Raw genomic sequence first — 21,268 nt, forward strand, 5'->3', positions numbered from 1 at the left:
TAAAATGTAACTAATTTTAAATGTGATGGTGAATGTCACCTATTAGCTTAGCGTCTCCGAAAACTATGGATTCGACACTAATCTAGGTCATTTGTGGCATTTTATTTTTCACCCCCTCTTACCTCCTATGCCGATAGGTGATGAACTTGGAGTTGAACCGCACTGGGAGTGTGACGAAAACTATGGATTCCATTCGCAACACAGCCTGAATGTTAGACAACCCGAGAAACACTAGCGTTGTGCGGATTGCATAGAGGCACGGATGTCGCTTTGTGCGGAATTTAACATCGGTGGTTCTCGATTATTTTACATGGCACCCCTTGCCACCCCACCCCTAGGGGTGTCTTACCCCCACAGTATTTCTTTCCAGGTTGCAAGTGATACGCGTACCAAGTTTGGTTGAAATTGCTCCAGGCGTTCGAGAGTTATGCCGGAACAAACAAATACACACACCCACACACACATCCATTTTTATATATAGATAGATTACATAAACCCGGGAGTCACTGGAGCAAGCGAAGTAGTGACTCGACCAGTGAACACGTGACTCGCTTTCTTCCCTTCTCTACCGTTATGCGCGGCCTCACCCCACATATTCCCGAGACGAGTGTAGAATAGTTATTTCTTGGTCATTGAGAGTCAGTGTGAATTAATGTAGCAAACTATTTACTCAGAGAACTAAATATAGGCTAATTCTCTTACAATGCACTTTATTAAATGTTGTAAATGACAATCTAAATGAAGAGGGATTTACGATCACACGGAAAATGAAACACGTTGAGAATATTAATGCAACGTGCAAGCAATTTACTTTATTAAGAAGTCCAAAGCAAAAAGAAAGAGGAAATAATAAACCTCATGCTCTATCAGGAGATTATTGTTAAAAGAATATCGTATTCTAAAGTCCTTATATCCCTTTTCGGTAAACAAACTAGATAATGGCAAAAACCAAGAGAAGCTATTTTTCAAGTAAGTTTCAATATATATCAGCCCATAGGCGCCGACTCCATGGGGCTTGGGGGGCTCCAGCTCCCCAGCGTTAACGATGTGGGGGCAGAGCCCCGAAATAATTTGCTTAAGAGGATATAATGTATTGTTTTGTTTCTCTTGTAAAGTTTACTTTGAATTATGCCACATGAACTTAACTTTAAATACACATTTGAAATGTTCTAGACCATCAACTTTGGGGGGGGGGGGCTATGACCAGAGACAGCAAAACACATGACTTATTACTAAGTATATAATTATGAGTATTGTTAACATTTTTTACTAAAAAGAGTTTCAAAAGACGCTGTGCATGAACTAGGGGAGTGGATGGGAGTACGGGCTACAAATGGCTCTCACATGACATTCAGAACGAGATCATTGATATATTAGGGAGATCTGTTTTGCGCTCCGTGGTAGCCGGTGTTAAAAGTCGGGAATATTTTGCTATTATGGTTGACAAAACTTGTGACATATCCATCCGTGGACAATTAATATTCTGCATTCGAACTGGGAATAAAAATTTTTATATACTTGAGGAATTCATGGGCTTTTATGAGATTCCGAACACTGAGGCCAAAACTTAAAAAAGGGAGGGAGTTATTCATTAATTTATTTCAGTGATCAGAGCCCCCCCCCCCAATAATTTAGACAAGTCGGCGCTCCTGTTTCAGCCTGTGTTCCATTCATCCCTAACAACGACAATTTACTTCTAACTTTGTAAACATAGGTGTTTGCTGTTTTCGTGTTTGAAACAAAGTCTATTCAACTAACCCGTATTACGTAATGTTTATATAGGATATATGCTGTCTTTAAACCGTAAACACAGTGGAAGAAATTACCGTTAAGCCTTGACCCCCCCCCCACCCGTAAAAAACAAGTCGTTGCAATATTTATCTGATATTTCAAATGCCACAAACAGTGGTATGCTTCTTTTCCTTATTCGTTCCAAACTTATTTTCCCTTCTTTTCAACCGTTATTAGCAGCTGCAATTCTCAAGTGATTCTGTTAGGTACCAATTACGCTGTATGTATAGTCGACGCGCTAGCTACGTTAACGAGCGGCTGGCTTTGAAGTCGACGTAGCGCTCCCACCAGCTCCAACAATACATTCATCGCACGGTTGAGACACCACGTGGACTGGACGACAGTGGCGTCGCTAGGCCCTTTTGGAGGGGGCTTCAGCCCCCCCAATCCCTTGATAAGCCCCTCCAATTTTTAGCTATTATTACATACAGTATTTCGAGAAAACATATTTGAACAATTGTTAATGCAGGAACATATCTCTTGATACATATTCTGGGAAAGACTCGTTTCGTTGTGACAGATTTTTTTTAAACCACGATCTTACATTTGACACGTCATGTCTTTAGCTGGCAACAGTGCAAACGATCGCCGTCATTTGTTCTATTTTCACAACGGTTGCTACGCGAGGAAACGGTAGTGGTGCGTTTTGTGTTACGGAGTTTGTGATATTGTGTGTTTGTTATCAAAGCTTTTTGTGACATTTACTGTTGTTCATACAACAATGGACAAATTTATTATTCGAAGTAAGCGCCTGAAATCGAAAATCGGAAAAGGAAGAGTGTCATGAATTGTGTGTGTGGATTGTGTTATTGATACTTTTGCAAGAAATTCGAACCGCAGAGTACAGCTGATACATAAAGACATAGTTCACCAGCATTAGAAAAACAGAACAAGAATATCCATCTGTTTTCATAAAAATTAATGCAGTAAATCTATGTTAGTTTTAATTCCTTATGCTTGTTATATATTATTGTCTTATTAATCACTTTGCTATTTTCAAACATTAAAAATATTTACAATAGTAGTAAGTCATGTATCTGGTTGTAGCCCCCCAAAGCAGATGGCCTAGCGACGCCACTGCTGGACGAGCAAAATGACAGCTGCGCCCATTGGCTGAAGGTTAACCAAGTAAAAGCGTCAACTATAGGCTATTACATGATTGAAGTGGGTTTTGATTGGCTGCCCCTAACATCGAACCAAGGCGCTAGTAGCGAAATAGAGCACTTCTATTTGCCAGACACAGCTTCCCTGTGAGTTTCTAGCCCTGTGCTTTAGTCCAGCGGTCAGAAAGGTGACCTAAACACACGGCCATGAAAATAGTCTGCTGGGCAGAATAGCGCTGGTGCCACTTATGGGAAGGCCTCTCCGATGGCGCAGTGGTAGCGTCGTCGCCTTGTAATCAAGGGGTCCCGAGTTCGATACCCGGTGGAGGCACATAGTGGTTCGGATTCCACTTTAAACTGTAGGTCCAGTCCCGATTAGCCTTACTGTGCATAAAGTGGACTTAAAACACCAACTCAACCCAACCCACTTATGGGAAAAGCAAAGCGAGAGAAGGAAAAAGTCGCTGGTTTCCGCGTCAACCGGGCTGCGTTGCCTAGTTTGAGCGTCAGGCCGACCTCTCTCCGGGGCACTTTTGAGTCATGCCTGATCTTTCGAGCAAATACTGTCAGTTTGTATCACGTGGATTACAGAGACCAACTCTACAACGAGATCTTTCACACTCTTAATCCTCCTATAACTTGACAAGTTTAAAAACAAGACGCTGCAATCCATTGTTTGCGCACCTCACATCACATTTCCCCACCCCATTATCTGCGGCGACTTTCGTTCGCAGTGTTGCAACCTGGAGGGAGAGAATAGTCTGAGAATTTTCAACGAAATTTGAATGTGAAAGGCATGAATTAGTATCCCCTCACCTACGCTACCTATTGATTACGCTAAATTCTAAATACATTTTAATATTTTCCCTTTAAACCTTAAATGAATTAAGTTATATTAGGGATATTTCTTACCAGCATAAGAAATGTATGAAATAAAACGATACAAAAATGAAAAATATGTAAACGATAGAACTGAGCTCACCTTCTAAATGTTTTCCAGTTCTCCTTCTTCAGTTTCACTCTCCCACTCATCCGAGACTGTGTCTACCGATGAATCTGTGTCTACCGATGAATCTGTGTCCGTGTCTGAATCGGCTTCACCAAGTCATCTACACGCTAGTCCATAAGTCAATCTCTTTCAAAGTAAGAATCTTGCAGCCAAGAGTAAAGAGCATGAACATTTCTATGCTTTAGAAAAGAACACAGGCAAGCGTGTTATCAGATTCCCTCTCTTCGTTATAAAGCTTAACGCACGTGCGTAATACTACAGTTTACGATCGGCTCACCGCACGCATTTTCAAAGGCCGGATTAAATAAAATGAACCATTGATATAATAGGAGCCTGCATGCACCGTCACGCTAAACAGTGAAAATTGTTTGTCATATTTGTTTTAGCTTAATTTTGCTGAGTTGGCACCACTGGTACTCTCAACGCCAGACCAGTGAGTAGAAGAGTGGTGGGGAGGATGACGTAATAGGAAGTGCTCCGCAGCGATCTGCGCATATCGGGACTTAACTTGTCAGGCTATAACACACGGGGTTGTGCTCCGACGTGGCAACAGCGCGAACTTCTGCCACCCGCCTAATATCATGGCCGTGCGTTTAGTGGGAAATCTAGCCCCGTGTGATACGGCCTTAATTACTCTGTTCGTCGCGTGAACAAAGTTTTTCCCTGGATACCACTATCGATGGCGTAGTGGTAACGTCGTCGCCTTGTAATCAAAGGATCCCGGGTTCGATATCCCGTGGGGGCACATGGTGTAGGCCCAGTCCCGTTTAGCCTACTTGTGCATAAGGTGGTCTCAAGCTCCATTTCGGTCCCTAGCAGAGACTAAGTAATTCGTATCGCACGGCCTGCCCTGATTTGCCTTTGCTTTGGCGTAACTTGCGGGGGTGGGGGGCAGAATAAAAAAGTTTCAATCCCATAAAATTACCGCCCAGAATTATTTTGCTAAATAATTGTTACATTCGAGAAACCGCAAAGAAATGTTATTTATTTTCTTTGTTCCTCAGGTCTCAGCAGGTTACGAAAAGTACCCTTAACTTTTTAATTGTAGTAAGCCTGAAAATTTGGGTGGCAAGTGCCCCCTTAACCCTGCGAAGCTACACCTGTATGCCTTTGTGCAGACAGTGGACTTTTTTTTTTCAGAGGTGTAAGTTGGAGATCATAGTGTTCCCTTTGGTTTTGTGTCTCTCGAGCACTTTTTTACTGAGGAAGGCATTCAGATTTGAAATTTTGAGTGGCACGCATCACACACCCCTGGCGGTGGGTCTTTACATGCTTACCAACTCCCGTATTTTTCATAAACAACCAACATCGCGAAATTTCATCCCTTTCCGAGTTAAGCTCCTATCACACGGAACTGGATTTCTAGTTGGAATGCCCTAGTTGGCGATGAACTGACTTTCTAGGTAGAAATCATGGCTGACTGCTTGACTGGTTTTGAGGAATAGGACATGTTCTAATTGCTACTAACTTCTTCGACTAGATTCTGTGGAACAGCCAATCAGAGCAAAGTTTGGCCATGTGAAGATAATCTGTGAGTTTGCAAAATAGCCTTTTCTGTATGTGGTTTCCGAGTGCATACAGCACGAAAGGCATGTTTACAATTGAAAAAGCTAAAATATTCTTCCATACGTGTATAGTAAACGTTGTAAAGTATGTATTTAATCAGCACCATTCTTCTCTACCTAAAACCATTTAATACGAAGCGATATTCCTCTCGGTTGAATAGTTATTGTATTTTAAAAGTGTGAAGTGATACATTGTTTACATCTCACGCGGCCGCCATTATGGGAACAAAAGACTATCGACAAGTACCAAGTAACAAGTACCGTGTGAGGCGAAAACTAGCAAATGGGTAGCCAGTCCAGCGTCAACTAGAGCATTCCTACTGGATATCCAGTTCCGTGTGATTCAGGCTTTAGGCGAGCCATACAAATCTTCAAGTCGACTGCAACGTTTAAGCTTTGGTAGGCGGAAGTGACGTCATGTCTTGCAGTAGTTTATTACTCCCTCTATCCCATAATTATAGTCCTGTATGTCAAAATGGTAGTACAGAAATGACAGACGAAGAGGCAGATGGAAAGCACAATTTGTACTGATCCTTAAGTAATAAAGTTGTATGACTCATTCCCGTGTTTCATGTTCTTCTGTATACACCAATGTCACAGTTTGAATATCGGGCAATTATTATGAGACAACAAACAAAGGTGTACCGGACAATAATTATGGGACAGAGGGAGTAATGTTTAGTTCTGCAACAGCAGTGGACAAATACATGTGGGTTACGTCTAAGAAACATTCCAATTTGTAAATTGTTATTCTCCATTGTAATCTGATTGTCACGCGGAAGAGTCGGGGTCCCTTTCCGGGGTGGGTGGTCTTATATCAGCATTGTCCCCACATAAAACGGCTCTGGGGCTCACCAGCCTCAAATCAATGGCTACATGGGGGTAAAGACGACCGGAGAAAGGTGCTGATCACATCATCTCCAAAATGGCCGAGATCGAGAATGTGTGGGGCTCTACCCCCACATCCCCTAAATGTGCCTTCATGGCATGGTGCTATATGTGATCTGTATATTATGTAAATTAATTATTTTTTTTAATATTATCCATTCCATAAGCTGAAGTGATACTGCGGCTCTAAAAATGCACAAAATTTGTCGCGACTAAATCTCCCATGAATTCAATGCCAGAATTTGGTCACCCTTTTAGAACCTGCTCTAAAATTTCTCACCAGCTAATTTTTGACAACCGTTATGCAGGAAGTTCTTTGGTTAGATGCAGTACTTGTTAAATACATTCCATTGGAACGTGTAGCGTCATTATAAGCCCCGTCTATTCCAGTGTCAAGCTGCTGCAATGAAATGACGTTCAACCAAGTAGACGAATAGCGGTGTAGCGGTGTTCAAGTTCAGAAGATTATCAACAAATGCCTGTCTGCTGTTTTAAACGGTCATTTGATTGGTTAGCACGCACCACGTGATCAAACAGCATCCGCTACACCGCTCCAGAACGTAGTGCAAACGGTGCAGACATGAAATACACTACTTGACACCAAATCAAGGAAGTAGAGGATTCGGTGTTACACCGTATAACTAGGGTGCAAAATCCTTGGTGGGGGGGACAGGGGGATTTCCCTCCACCAACAATCTTGGCCTAAAAAATCCCTCCCACCAAAAAATTCCGGGGGGAGGGAGAGTTTTTGTTATATCAAACAAAATATAAGCACTTACTTTTGATTTCAAATATACTTGATTAAGTAAACCACACTAAAGCAGTCTGGTTGTGAGTGTTGAATGCTTTCTCTCTCTGCAGAGATCATTAACAAATCTACATCAATACACACAATAAAAGTAAAACAAGAATGCAATACAATAATAACTGTGAAATCTAATTGCTTTACATTAACATAAAGCAAAAAGTAAATAAAAAATTATACATAACAAAACCACTTCAATTATTTCGTAATTTATTGAAATCTTTAATCAGTTAATAAAGGGATTAGTTTGCTGCTCTTAGATACCTGATATATATAAAAGGAAGAAAATATTTATATGTGTGTTTAATAATTATAATAATAATAATAATAATGTAGATTTAATTAGTAATTTTTACATTTAATAACATTATAAATATGTACCAGGTGTATAAGCTTAAATCTGCTGTTTGCTCATAGATGGTGTTAGTGAGCGTATGAAGCTACCATGGGCACGCCATACCTGGTGTTTGTATGAGTTGGACATCTGCCAACACGAATCAGTGCACATCGTCAGCACGTGCAGACAACAACAGACAGTGTTCCTGTGGTAAGCATGTCTAGTTTTGTGCCAGAAAAAGAGCATATGCGGGAAGCTCTGCTTTTCTGCTTCCATTTGAAGAAATCGGCTGCGGAATCGCATCGAATGCTTGTGGAGGCCTATGGTGACAGTGCTGTATCGGAAACAACGTGCAGGGATTGGTTTCGTCGGTTCAAAGACGGCAATTTTGACCTGAGCGACAAGAAGCGTGAAAATCGCCCCAGGAAGGTTGAGGACCATCAATTCCAGGCTCTTTTGGATGAGGACGATACCCAAACGCAATAGATGCTTGCCGAGCAATTGGGTGTTACTCAAGCAGCCATTTCCATGCGTCTACGTGCCATGGGAAAGGTTCAAAAGATCGGAAAATGGGTGCCGCATGAATTGACCGATTGGCAGCTGGAGAGACGCCAAAACACATGTGAAATCTTGCTTGCCAGACAAAAAAGAAAGTCTTTCCTGCATTGGATTGTGACTGGCGATGAAAAGTGGATATATTTCGAGAATCCTAAACGCAAGAAATCGTGGGTTGATCCTGGTCAACCATCAACATCTTCCTCGAGACCAAATCGCTTCGGCCGGAAGACGATGCTGTGTGTTTGGTGGGATCAACAGGGTATCGTCTACTTTGAGCTGTTGAAACCTGGTGAAACTGTCACTGCCCACCGCTACCACCAACAACTGATCAAATTGCACCGTGCTCTGTGTGACAAAAGGCCGGATTATCAACAAAGACATGACAAGCTGATTTTCCTCCACGACAACGCCCCATCGCACACGTCAAGACTGGTCCAAAACTACTTGGAGACACGCAACTGGGAGGTGCTACCCCATCCCGCCTATTCACCAGACCTGGCCCCTTCCGACTACCATCTGTTTTCGTCGATGGGCCACGCCCTCGGTGAGCAGCACTTCGATTCGTATGAAGACGTCCGAAAATGGCTTGATGAGTGGTTTGCCTCTCAAGAGAAAAGGACTTTTTTTGGCGTGGTATCCACAAATTGCCTGAGAGGTGAGCAAAATGTGTAGCTCGCGAGGACAAGTACTTTGAACAAATTTCTTGTTGCTTTCTATGAACAAATCATGTGTTTTTCTGACTACAAAACAGCAGATTTAAGCTTATAAACCTGGTATATAGTATAATTTATATATAATATATATGGGGGTGAGTATGTAAATTAAGATCTTTCTCCCCCCACCCCAGTCTTCAGTGATTTCGCACCCTGATGAGCAATGTGTGCACGTCCTTGCTTTCGAGTCCCGCCCGTATGCAGAATTTTATTTCGGGAGGGGGCTCATCCCTTATCAGCACGGGCGTCGCCAGAAATATTTGTAGAGGGCCATAGATAAAACTTCATTAGTACAAATAATAATGACAATAATTTGTTATTTTACAATAATAACTATTATAGGTTATTAAAAATATACCGATTTCAATCCAAATTTATTATTACATAAATTGAGAGATTTTGCTACTCAATCCACCGTATCAGTGAATATCTAACACAATTGTTGTCCTTCTTTTATTTTTTGTACAGTTAGTGCACTGAAAATCATAGTTATTGTATTTTTTATTAACTTTTACACAATCGTTCTACAAGGGTTGGATAAAAAGTAATGGCAACACTGCTGTTCCGTGAAAGGGGCGAGTCACAGCGCCACAACCGTTTCGTGGTTGATAAAGGAATGTCAGACGAGGAAGTATAGTGAGTGGGGTGCGATTGTATGTTATTCAGTCAAAAACAGCAGTGCTCTGAAGCAGAGGACGAGAGTGCAAGCGCCCTAACAATATGTTTAGGCAAGAAGAACAACGTCTCTTAGGCAGACGGTCAACGCAGCCTCCTACTGCACCTTCTTGCAACACCACCTTCGTCTCGCATTAAGAAGGAAGCGACGGCACGTTCTGGCACGGTGTCCCATCATCCTGCTTGACAATGCAAAGTGTCACACTGCGAACACTGTGACGGCGCTCCTGCATAACTGGTAGTGGGAGGTACTGGAACATCCGCCGTATTCACCGGTATGAGACCGCGTGATTACGACCTTTTTGCCAAAATGAAGGAACCACTGGGCGGGAAGCACTACGACACACGCGAAGCCATCATACGTGCTATAGGGCGGTCACTGCAGGACATCGACAGAGATGGACGCGCTGACGGTGTACGGCGCCTTCCATACGTGTGGCAGAAGGTCGTAGAGATGGGGGGGGGGGCGATTACATTGAAGGAATGTAACACGTGCTCCTCTGCCAATACAGTCAAGTAGCAATTATACCAGTGTTGCCATTACTTTTTATCCAACCCTTGTAGAAAGGCCTTTAGCAGTTAGTGGTAAATTTTACTCATAAAGTTTATATTCTGTGACCTCACTTTCGAAGCTGTGGATTCATTTATTCTTTGGAATACACTAAACGTTTTTCGATGTAATGCAGTTTTTACTCTGGTTATAACTTTTATTTTTGTCATTAGCAATAAAATTAACATTTAAATTAAATATTTGTAGGATTTCGAGGGGACTTCAGCCCCGTTATCCCTTCCCCTGGCTACGTGCCTGTTTTGAGTGAATGTTCCCGCACCTAAATGCATTGTGGTGCTTCAGCCTCTGTGAAGAAGATCGTTCCATTATTTAATGAAGCACGTTCAAATGAACCAGTTTCACACGAACCTCTGATGCGGATCTGTCTTCCTTTAGACTGGGTGAAAGTGCAAGTGAATCTTTTCCACCTGAAAGCAGGAGAAAATTCCATTGCGGGAACTAAAAATGTAGCTGAACCCTTGCCACATATTATGAAAGTTGCTTGTGTCATGGTTGAACCTTTGTTGAATGTTTCTAAATATAGCCTAGGAGAGAATTGTCGTCACGCAGTTGTGTAATTCCTTGAAAACAGAGACAAAATATCGTATTTTGGAAACAGGGGTACGTAGCAGTCAACACGGGAGTTGGCTGGGCAGTATGAGAACAAGTGACTAACGCTTCTCCACTACAACGCGTGCTAAATTAGAAGCCAGTGTCAGAACAGAAAAGTAACTACAGTGATTGATTGAGTTGGTGTTTAAGTCCACTTTATGTATAGTAAGGCTGATCCGGACTGGACCTACAGTTTAAAGTGGGATCCGAACCACTGTAAGGATCCACCAGGTATCGAACCCGGGATCCGTTGTTTTCAAGGCCATCTGGGAGGTTCTAAAAGTAACTACAAATAGTCAAAATGTAACGTTAAGTGACTGAAATTAACCATTACGCCATTCTCGTGACGCTGCTAGGTTTCGGAGGAATACAAACAGAAACGGAAAATTTGAAATTGTATTCGCGACATCTAATTGTGTATTGCTCTTAATTTCCACATCAGAATCCCCAGTACAATTAATCGTCTTATTGTATTATTATTATAGATTGAATTATTTGTCACACGAATTATAGCAACACACTGGAAGGGGGGAGTGCAACGAGGTAATTTCCCACCATAAGTGTTGTCCCCCCTCAAAAAAACTTCTACAGTTTGAAGTTATCACGTTTCTCCCCCCCCCAAAAGTAAAGTGCTCCCCTGTGCCTAGCACCAAGCCATGAAGGTGTGTGGGGGTAACGCCCCACACTTTCTTGATCCGGTCGTGAGTGGGGGTGATGTGATCAGCATCACGCCCCTGGCCGCCTTTACCCCCCCCCCCCCCAGGTACCCATGTCATTCGACGCTGGGTGGGCGCCGGGGCCGCTTCCAACGTTAGTTCCCGGATTTGAATCAATACCCTTGTAATGACTGACAAATTAATTAACTCACTCTCTAGCCTTCATAAACCCGAAGGTTTATGGCTGCAGCAACACAAGCTTTCTACCTATCATTATCTTGGGCAAGATCAATCCAATCTTTTCCATGCTTACCGATTTCCTTTAGGTCCATCTCAACGTTATCCCTCCATCTTCGTCTTAGCCTTCCCACAGGTCTCTTACCATCAGGTTTCCTAACAAGAATCCTGTAAACTCTTTTTCTCTCCCGTTCGTGCCACATGGCCTGCCCACCTAAGTCTTCTTGATTTAATTATTCTAATAATTTGTGGATATGATTGCAAATTGTGGAGTTCTACATTATGCAAGCTTCTCCACTCACCTGTCTCATCATCTCTTTTAGGTATAAATATTTTTCTGGAACTAGAATGAAATAAGTAGCTTAAAAACATAGGGGAGGGCGTGACCCTTCTACAGGACACGCGTGTTTTAAATTATCCTGTTTGACAGCTTCTAAAGAAATGTTACAGTCACGACTATGCTAGATTGTTTCGATCAGATTCAATATCTAAGTGCCACGGATTTAGTTTACACAAATTTACATATAATTGCATGGAAATCTTGGCACAATTGTTAGTCGCTTCCCTTCGACATTTAGATAATCGCGACAATGGGAATATTAACATGCAAGTGGCATGGGCGTCCGGAAGGGGGGCAAGGGGGGCCGTGCCCCCCCTGGAAAATGAAAGTCAATCAAAAATTATGTATTTCACACATATTGTTTCATTTTCGCCACAATAATGTGTTAATTATTGCATGAACACCATAAATTCAAATTTAAGCATTTTTTTTTTAGGGAACAACACTATTTTTGGGGAAAATGTGCCTTGTCCCCCCCCCCTGGAAAAAATCCTGCGGACGTTCATGGCAACAAGTGGTGAAGGAACGCTCAGGAACAACTCCATATCCAGCTCGGGACTCGAACACGGGAACTTCGTTGTGGTATCGAAAGTCGACCACTTAGCACAACGCGCTACGACGCCAGTCACTCGTCCTCATCGTCGCGACTTGCCAAAAGGGGCAGAAAAGCGACGCTATATAATCAAATCAAACAAAAGCGTTGATTTTAGCATCATGTGACGATCTGTATTTACATGTAAACCCTTTCCCTGGTTGTAAAACGGAGTAGTTCATTGAGCCAGTGATAAGTTCTTTGGCTTTACGCTATGATAAAATTCCGAACCAATTCATCTCACGAGTTCCGCTGGAACCGGTCCGGTCAGTTAACAAGCCGAGAGAGTGCTAAATCTTGGGATCAAATGACGGAATATTACCCCGAGGAAAACCCGCGACGCATTCAAATGACGCTGCACTTGTTCCGTCCATCCCGTGAGAACGCGAAATGCCTTCGCTGTATATTTGTTTCGGCTTGTTGATCTGGGTAAGATGTTCGGTTTCACTGCCCTTGCACCAGTTGCGTCTTTCTTATCCGCCTGATCCCGCGCGTATGACAAGATGAGGTGAGTCAGGGTTAAGGCACGCGGCCTGTTCTGTTCCCTTGCAGATGGACAAGTACCCGCACCTGTTATTCAAGCCACCAGTGGCGTGCTCATGATTTTCGAAAGGGAGGTATTACGCATAAGTTTTTAGTAGTCTGCCCTCATGTTGCCGTCATTTCCTGCCTTTGACTTTTTTTTTTTTTTTTTTTTTTTATAACCCCCACAAACCCACATTTGGGCACGCCACTGATCTTTAAGAACCGCGCGGGGTGTAAGGGGTGATTTTCCACGTAGTACACCCAACTGTCAACCTCACTTCCACGTTAGTACACCCTGGACTGCGTTTTGCAGACGAACGAGGCTCTGGCGACTGGCACACTGTCCAGTATAATTTTGTGTGTTTTGTCCTGTTTTTTGTCCTTGTGTGTGCTGAGGGCCTTTTCCAGCCTCAGCTTTTAACGGAAGTCAGAACATTTTAAGCTTTTAAGATTTTACTTATGCAACGTTAGAGTTGTTCTTTGTAAAGATAAGGGGCTGGACCCCGTGTAATGTGACGGGTGCAAAATAGCCTAAGTGCTGACGCACCCAAAATTTTAAAATCAAATCAAATCAAATTTAAGAACCGCGCACCGCTTTCAGTTTGCAACTAAATACAAATAACAATAGCGTTGGCGCCATATTTATAAAAACTGGTATTTAAATTATACCCAGGGTGGTATTTGTAAGGGGGGATGGGGGATCCCCCCCTCTGGGTACTTGTGCCCCCCCCTTCTGCTTGATAAATTTTATCCATGGGGGAGAATGTTATATGGCATAAAGTCATTATCTCGTGCTGTCCCTAGACAGTCAGTAGAATTTCCCCCCCACTGGAAATTTCATAAATACCACACTGATTATACCTTTTCTTAAGTTAAACACTTCGCCGCGACTGTCATGCGAGAGGCGCGGGTTCGATTCCCTGAGTGGGTAATCTAAGGTCGGAATTTTTCCGGCCTTCTCCCCACATAAAGCGCAGCCTCAAATCAATGGGTACCTGGAGGGCGGCCGGAACGTGGTGCTGATCACATCACCTCCAAAATGGCCTAGATCAAGAATGTGTGGCACCCTACCCCCAATATACCCTAAATGTGCCTTCATGGCTCTGTGCTATGTGCATGGGGAACTTTACCGTTTCTTAACTAGATTTTCCAAAATTGCTTTCGTTAGGGAGCTTTCAAACCCAAGGGACGGGCTACAAGCGGTACGGGTATTTCACACCGAAGCGACATTCGATAAGCCACACGTGTCCCTTGAGCAAACCCTCAGTAACTAATGCAAACGTTCGAACCGAACTCCGTGGCAAAGTGGTTAGCACAGCACGCTACGACGCCAGAGGCCGAGGGTTCGAATCTCGGTCTGGGCATGGGTGTTGTTTCTAAGTGTCCTTCCATCAATTTCATCATTTTTCTTCTTCGTCGCGATTAGCCGAAAGTAGCACAAGTTGCACTTGTCGCCGTTTCTCAATACTGTGCATCGTGTCGCCTCAGTCCGTTCGCTTCTGCAGCGAATGCTTGCTTGTATACTGAAGGAACCCTTGTTTCTTGTCTTCGGTGTGAAACCCCACTCTCGCTTGAGTAATTCTCAGGTGGGACGTTTTCCCTTCATAATGCAGCTCTGGGGCTCACCCAGCCTGTATTGAATGCGTATTTGTCAGCAATCCTGCAGAGTCGTCATCATCCCCTTGCCGTTTCCTGCCTCTGGCTGGGTCAGCATAGAAGTCAAGCTTTTCCATTTTTTCTTGGTTTTCCATCACTCCTCTCTTTTCACCATGCCAATCTTGTCCTCTTCTCCTAACACTCTCTGCTATATGCTCCTTCCAACAACACCTTGGCCTTATTCCCACTCCTTGTGCATTGTAGTCTTTCTGCATCCATCCTCTTCATGTGTCCGAACCATCTCATCTGTGCCTGATCTATCCTGTCCTGAAGCTTCACCACACCCACATCCTGCAGAGTAAAGGAAGTTGGATCATGGTGCTGATCACGGCCCTCATACTTATGTATAGGGTCCGGACTTTTGGATTTTATAGACATCATTTACGCTTTATAAAGAGATAATTTAGCCCTTTTTAGGATTTTTTCCCTACCCGTATTTTTATTGAAATCAATCACAAATTTTTGCAATTACATGAGCATCAATACTGCAAACACATTTTCTTTTACATATTACATGTTTACTAAACTTAAAGCATACAAAAAACACAGTTTTTAGAAAATACTGAAAATAATAAACACTCAAAGTTCCAGTTTTTACAATACCAAGTTAAAGGTTAGCATACAAAACGAAATCGTCACTTTCTTTTTAAGATGAAGTGTTGCAATGAACAACCATGTACAATCCCACATTGTCTGTTGTGAAAGATTTCCTATTGTCCCTCAACATATTTTTGTATTGAGAAAAGGTTTGTTCCACACAACATGAAGTGATTGGTGCATACTTCATAGATGAAAGTTCTTTATGTCCCCATGGTAATTCTCCACTTATTTGTTCTCCTTGGAGAACTGCAGATATGTCCGTCATCTTCACAGATCCAGGATTTCGTTCCAGGACTTTGGAGAGCTTTGAAGAGAGTACACCACACAATACCCCTGGTACTTCCTTCTTTGATAGTGTTTCAATGATGTTCATTGCTTCGTTTATTGGAAGTGATGTACCTTCCAGGTGTTCAATGGAAGCAGGAAAGGCAGCGAAGTTGGATTTTATGAATGCAAGAGACACACTTGACAAAAGATGACCTTACCATCTGTTGAAAAATGGGAATCGTTAACAATCCATTGTCGAAGTAAATTACTTTTTGTGGCTTTCACTTTAGGCATGTTGCAGCAGGAATAACTTTCACTAGCTCTGTTCTCTTCTCTATTCTAAACTGTAAATGCTTGTCTTACATTTACAATCTTAAACGGGAATCTATTGGATCATAACAACAACAATGAAATTTCGGAAAAAATTTAAAATGTGTCATTGTTAAGCTATTTCTTTTGTAATGCCAACTTTGCTTCCCTTTTTTTCTCATACCATTTCCCTTCTCTCATTTCCATTCCCCCTTCTGTGAGAGAATACGTTTTCATATCACCTTACAGTTAACAATGTGTTCACTCTGATGAAACAAAACAAGGTTTCAGAATTTTTTTTATTTTTTACATTTATTTAGCTGAAAAGTTCAATTTAACATTTTTTATGATCTTTACTCCTTTTAGCCGTTTTTAGGACCTATGGGATTCATTAAGAAATGGCTAAAACAAAAATATATGTTAGAATAATGACGTTAGCAAATAAGGAATAAAATAGGTTAAAACCTGAGAATCCGGGCCCTACGTATGTGTGTGTCTTCATGGCATGGCATGAACAAGGCATATATTTACCGTATTTAAATTGATGTGGGGAAAAAAGGTTTCTGGACTGAATTTAAATTGATCCGGGAAAAAGGTTCCTGGACTGAATTGAAATGCTTTAAATATGAAAAGCTTATACACTATCTAGAACTCATTTACGTTTATTGATTTTCTCTTCTAGTCAGGGATTGAATTTATTTACAATTCGTGGACCAGGATTGACCGATTAAAAGTTGCCTTCTAAAAATGTCCGCGAGTACTTTTACACTGGAATGTCACACTGTGGTTGTAGAAACCATATAGCAGGAAATAAATCATAACGCTGTTGTTCTCTCGTGGGCCACATTCAAAAACTCCCTTGTCGAAGAGTTACTGTACATTGTACATAACGCAATGGACTATATTAGTGTGGCGTCACATTGAGTTCAAACAAACCTGTCACGTGTTGCTCCTGCATCCGATCCAGGAACCACAGCCAATAGGAGCCGTCGATGAGGTAACGTCAGGCTGCTGTGTTCCCAGCAGATATTACAACAGGGACGTGCAGTGTTGCTACAACCAAGGGAAGGAACGCGTGCGATAGAATGGGGCTACATGGAGAGCGGTAACGTGACTGCACCATTTGCGTTTCGCCCATTTCTACCTTGTACCTTAGATTCTCGAGACAGCCAACACCTGGATTAGTCTTTAATGATCACAAGTGGATAATTGTTATTGTCAGGCCCGTATTCGATCCAAGTTGCGTATTGTTTCATTTTAATACGGATCTTGGATCCTATTTAAACTGATTCGGAAAAAAAAAAGGTTCCTGGACCGTATTTAAATTGATCAGGAAAAAAGGTCCCTGGACCGAAATAAAATACTTTAAACTTAAAAAGGTTCCTTACGGTCCAGAACCCATTTACGCTTGCTGATTTTCTCTCCTGGACCGGAATTGAATTTATTTAAAATTCCTGGAGCTTTAACAACCCTGTCTTGCAGTGAATGTCGATGGGGGACACCCAATTTTTGAAGTAATGTGCCTTGTAATCAAGGAGTTCCTGTTGGGACACATTTCATAGGTTCGCATCAAACTTTAAACTATAGACCTGTTACTGACTAGCCCATCACATGGGCTTGTGTATGTACTACACAGTGAAAGAACATGGCATTTAGTAATAAAATAAACTGCATGCTATTTTGCAAATAACAGAAAGTACTCATTGGATAAGATGCTTAAAATGTTTTTTCTTCTTTCCAGCTGGAGGTGTAGGAAAAAGTGCCTTGACTATTCAGCTCATACAGAATCAGTAAGTATTCATTATATCTTATTACGTTTGCTAAAATTACGTCTATAACTTATGATTACTCTGTGTCGATCTATGCGTGTCATAAGGGCATGATCTGTAATGCACTCTGTATATTTAAAATTAGTAGTTATAACCCTGATTAATATGAAATTAAACGTTATTAGTGCCATTGGCCAGGGTGGTACTTGAAGAGAGGCTGAGTGGGGAACATCCCCCTAATTATGGACAATAACGTATTTGAATTGATTTCTACATCCAGGTACTTAGCAGTGATATTAACAATTGAAAATGATATGAAAGACCCAAGAGATGGCACCTGGGTGTTGTGGATTGAAACTTTTTTCTTCTTCCAGCTGTTACTTAACCCTTCATGGGTCACGTGAGAAAAGTTCGCCAGAGACTGGGTCTTTAAAATATGCTATATTAATGGTCTAAGACACCAAATCCTGAATTATTACGATTAGATCTTGTCTTTCAGCAATTAAGATTCTATAAAACTAAACAAAATTTAAATTCTATAATACAAGGGTTGGATAAAAAGTAATGGCAACACTGCTGTCCCGTGAAAGGGGTGAGTCACAGCGCCACAAGCGTTTCGTGGTTGATAAAGGAATGTCAGACGAGGAAGTATAGTGAGTGGGGTGCGATTGTATGTTATTCAGTCAAAAACAGCAGTGCTCTGAAGCAGAGGACGAGAGTGCAAGCACCCTAACAATATGTTTAGGCAAGAAGAACAATGTCTCTCAGGCAGACGGTCAACGCAGCCTACTTCTGCACCTTCTTGCAACACCACCTTCGTCTCGCATTAAGAAGGAAGCGACAGCACGGTGTCCCATCATCCTGCTTGACAATGCAAGGTGTCACACTGCGAACAATGTGACGGCGCTCCTGCATAACTGGTAGTGGGAGGTACTGGAACATCCGCCGTATTCACCGGTATGAGACCGTGTGATTACGACCGTTTTGTCAAAATGAAGGAACCACTGGGCGGGAAGCACTACGACACGCGCGAAGCCATCATACGTGCTATAGGGTGGTCACTGCGGGGCATCGACAGAGATGGACGCGCTGACGGTGTACGACGCCTTCCATACGTGTGACAGAAGGTCGTAGAGATGAGGGGCGATTACTTTGAAGGAATGTAGCACGTGCTCCTCTGCCAATACAGTCAAGTACCAATTATACCAGTGTTGCCATTACTTTTTATCCAACCTTTGTATAAAAGGGCACTCTTCGTTAGTCGGGCATGGAACAGCAGACCAGATTTTCGGTAAAGAGTAAGCACGCCTATAGTCACACATGGACTCAGACAGTAAGGGGCTTCAACAAACCACTCCTAGCGGCTCAAAGAGCTTACTAACACTAAAACCAAAATCGTGGTGTAGGTCATAAGGCTGGACAGAGGGAGGGTGTTGACAAGACAAACATTGAAGAATAATGACGTTAAAATCACACACCCGGAACTAGAGACCATGTGCGACCTACGCAAGGTTAAGCACCTACATTTCCAAACTAAAGAATATGCTGTAAATGATTCTTTTCAGATTTAAGGGTGTAAGGGGTGACCTTCTGGTAAAGCACCAAAAAATCAGCCTCACTTCCGCATAGTATACCCTGATATTGCAGGCAACGAGGCTCTTGCATCTGGACATACGGCCGGTATAATGCTCCCAAGGGCTGTGCTGTTCTGTGCAGAGGGCTGCATATCGGTCAGAATCGCCTACTAGGCCCGCCTGGCTGGTCGGGCGGGCGAGTAAAACTATATACCTGAGTTTTGACCCGTCAAGCATCGAAAGCCCACGGGTAACTGGAAGGCCTTGCAAGACGAAGCTCGCTTATCTTCAGCGAACGCTCATTCCGGTTTTGCACCGTCTCCAGATACATGAGTCACGCAGTCACCGTTGCCAACTTTCAGATTCTAAACTGTTCTAGGAGCACTTAAAATGTTCATCACTTTTATCAATTTGAAATTGCAGACATTTATTCCTTGCTAGAAAACATTTGTATCACTCACACCCAGTGGCGGGTAATGGGTTCCAAAACTAAGGGGCCAAGGTGCAAAAGTGGGGGGGGGGGGCAAGGACAGTTTAATTTCCCTTGATACATGAGGTTAGCGTGGTGCAAAAGTTTCAAAAAGTCGGGGGGGAGGCAACTGCACTCTCTCGGCCCCGCCCCTAATTGCCGCCACTGCTGACACCTGTAAAGGAGTACGAACCAAGTTTTGTAAAAAAGTGCCATCGTGAATATTTTGGACTTTGTGTTACTGGTGGTTGTTCTACATTATACTTTTGCAGGGGGGGGGGGGTGCTCCCCTATAGCGCAGTGGTAGTGTCGTCGCCTTATAATCAAGGGGTACCGGGTTCGATACCCGGTGAAGGCACATGGTGGTTCGGATCCCACTTTAAACTGTAGGTCCAGTCCCGATTAGCCTTATTGTGCATAAATTGACCAAATAAATGAATCAATCAATCAAACAGATTTTCTCTCTGGTGTAATTTTGCCAATTCTGATATCTACAAATTTCTTGTGTACATTATTCTGTAATTTTATTTAAAGTGATTTCAATAAGTGATTTTTAAAAGAAATAGAATTCCCCAATTTCAATTTTGATTTAAATCAAACCACCTTGCTTAACAGAAAGCTGGCTTCTGGGCAGCGAATGATACTTTTACATTAGATCTTGTGCTTTCTCGTTCAAGAGTGAGATTATTGAGTCCGGTAAATTTGGGCTGAATCATGCCATTCGACACTACCTTCCAGAAGTTTTTCCTAAGTTTCAATTTTGAGAAAGTTCCTTTTTCGTGGTTGTTACTTGAAGAGTAGGAAAAAACAGAAGGCGGTACAGGATACAGAGAACACTGGAAGCTAGGGTAGAGCTATCAAGGAGAAGAAACTTTGCCAAAGCACTTGATTTCAGATTTAAGCACATTCCTGAAACGTAAAACTTTATCAGGATATTCTGAAGATAAATCATCTTCGTGCCCGTTACAGAGGGCAATAGCTGCATCTGTAGGAAGGAAGGAAGAACTACTAATACCGTGCGTTCATTTCGATCTGCAGCCGAGAGATCGGGAGAAGCGTGGCGGGCGGCGCTGACGGAGATGCCGACATTTGCGGCCTGTAATGCCCGCTTATTTTTATAGACATATGCAGACATTTATATAAATATTGCAAAACGATCACTAACCTGTGTTATAACACGCAAAAGTTCTTCTGTAATTCATCCAAGTTCTGCTCTTATCTACACAAAAAAATACGCTTTAGAAACGATGTTAAGAGCCACAGATAATAAAACATTTTAATCATAGTTTTGACCAGTAACGTCCTGCTTAAGTTTATATCCTTGAAAGAGTTTTGTGCCGATGGGGATCGTTTGGAGGTTTTGAATGTGCAACACTGTATCAAGATTACGCTGTAGAAGAAACCGTTAAAAGTCAATAGTGTTCGTGAGCTTCCTTGCAATCCGAAATCTCCGAGCTCGAGTTTTTTGTTCCTTCGCGACTAGATGAAGACAGAGTTGTAAATATAGTGGCGAGCAATGTAAACCAAGAGCATGTTAATTTCGTACTGTGCGCAAGAGTGTTATTCTTGGTTACTTGCAGTTACTTGTTTGTGTTATTGTAGTGTGTATGTGTGACGTGTCAGTGAGACGATTGGAATGCCAGCCGCAAGATTCACGTTAGAACAAAG

The 21,268-nt window shown here is 42.3% G+C and overlaps 1 protein-coding gene across 1 annotated transcript in view; it reads left to right on the forward strand.

Annotated features, from left to right (window-relative positions):
- Positions 1–21,268, forward strand: part of Ras85D (GTPase ras-like protein 1) — a 75,162-nt gene that overhangs the window by 26,079 nt on the left and 27,815 nt on the right. Inside the window, exon 2 of the mRNA XM_083115383.1 lies at positions 17,530–17,578. Coding sequence (XP_082971509.1) covers positions 17,530–17,578 — 49 coding nt within the window. The remainder of the gene's footprint in view (positions 1–17,529; positions 17,579–21,268) is intronic.

This window comes from Lepisma saccharinum, chromosome 30 (assembly GCF_977018435.1).
Source record: "Lepisma saccharinum chromosome 30, izLepSacc3.1, whole genome shotgun sequence".
NCBI lineage: Eukaryota > Metazoa > Arthropoda > Insecta > Zygentoma > Lepismatidae > Lepisma > Lepisma saccharinum.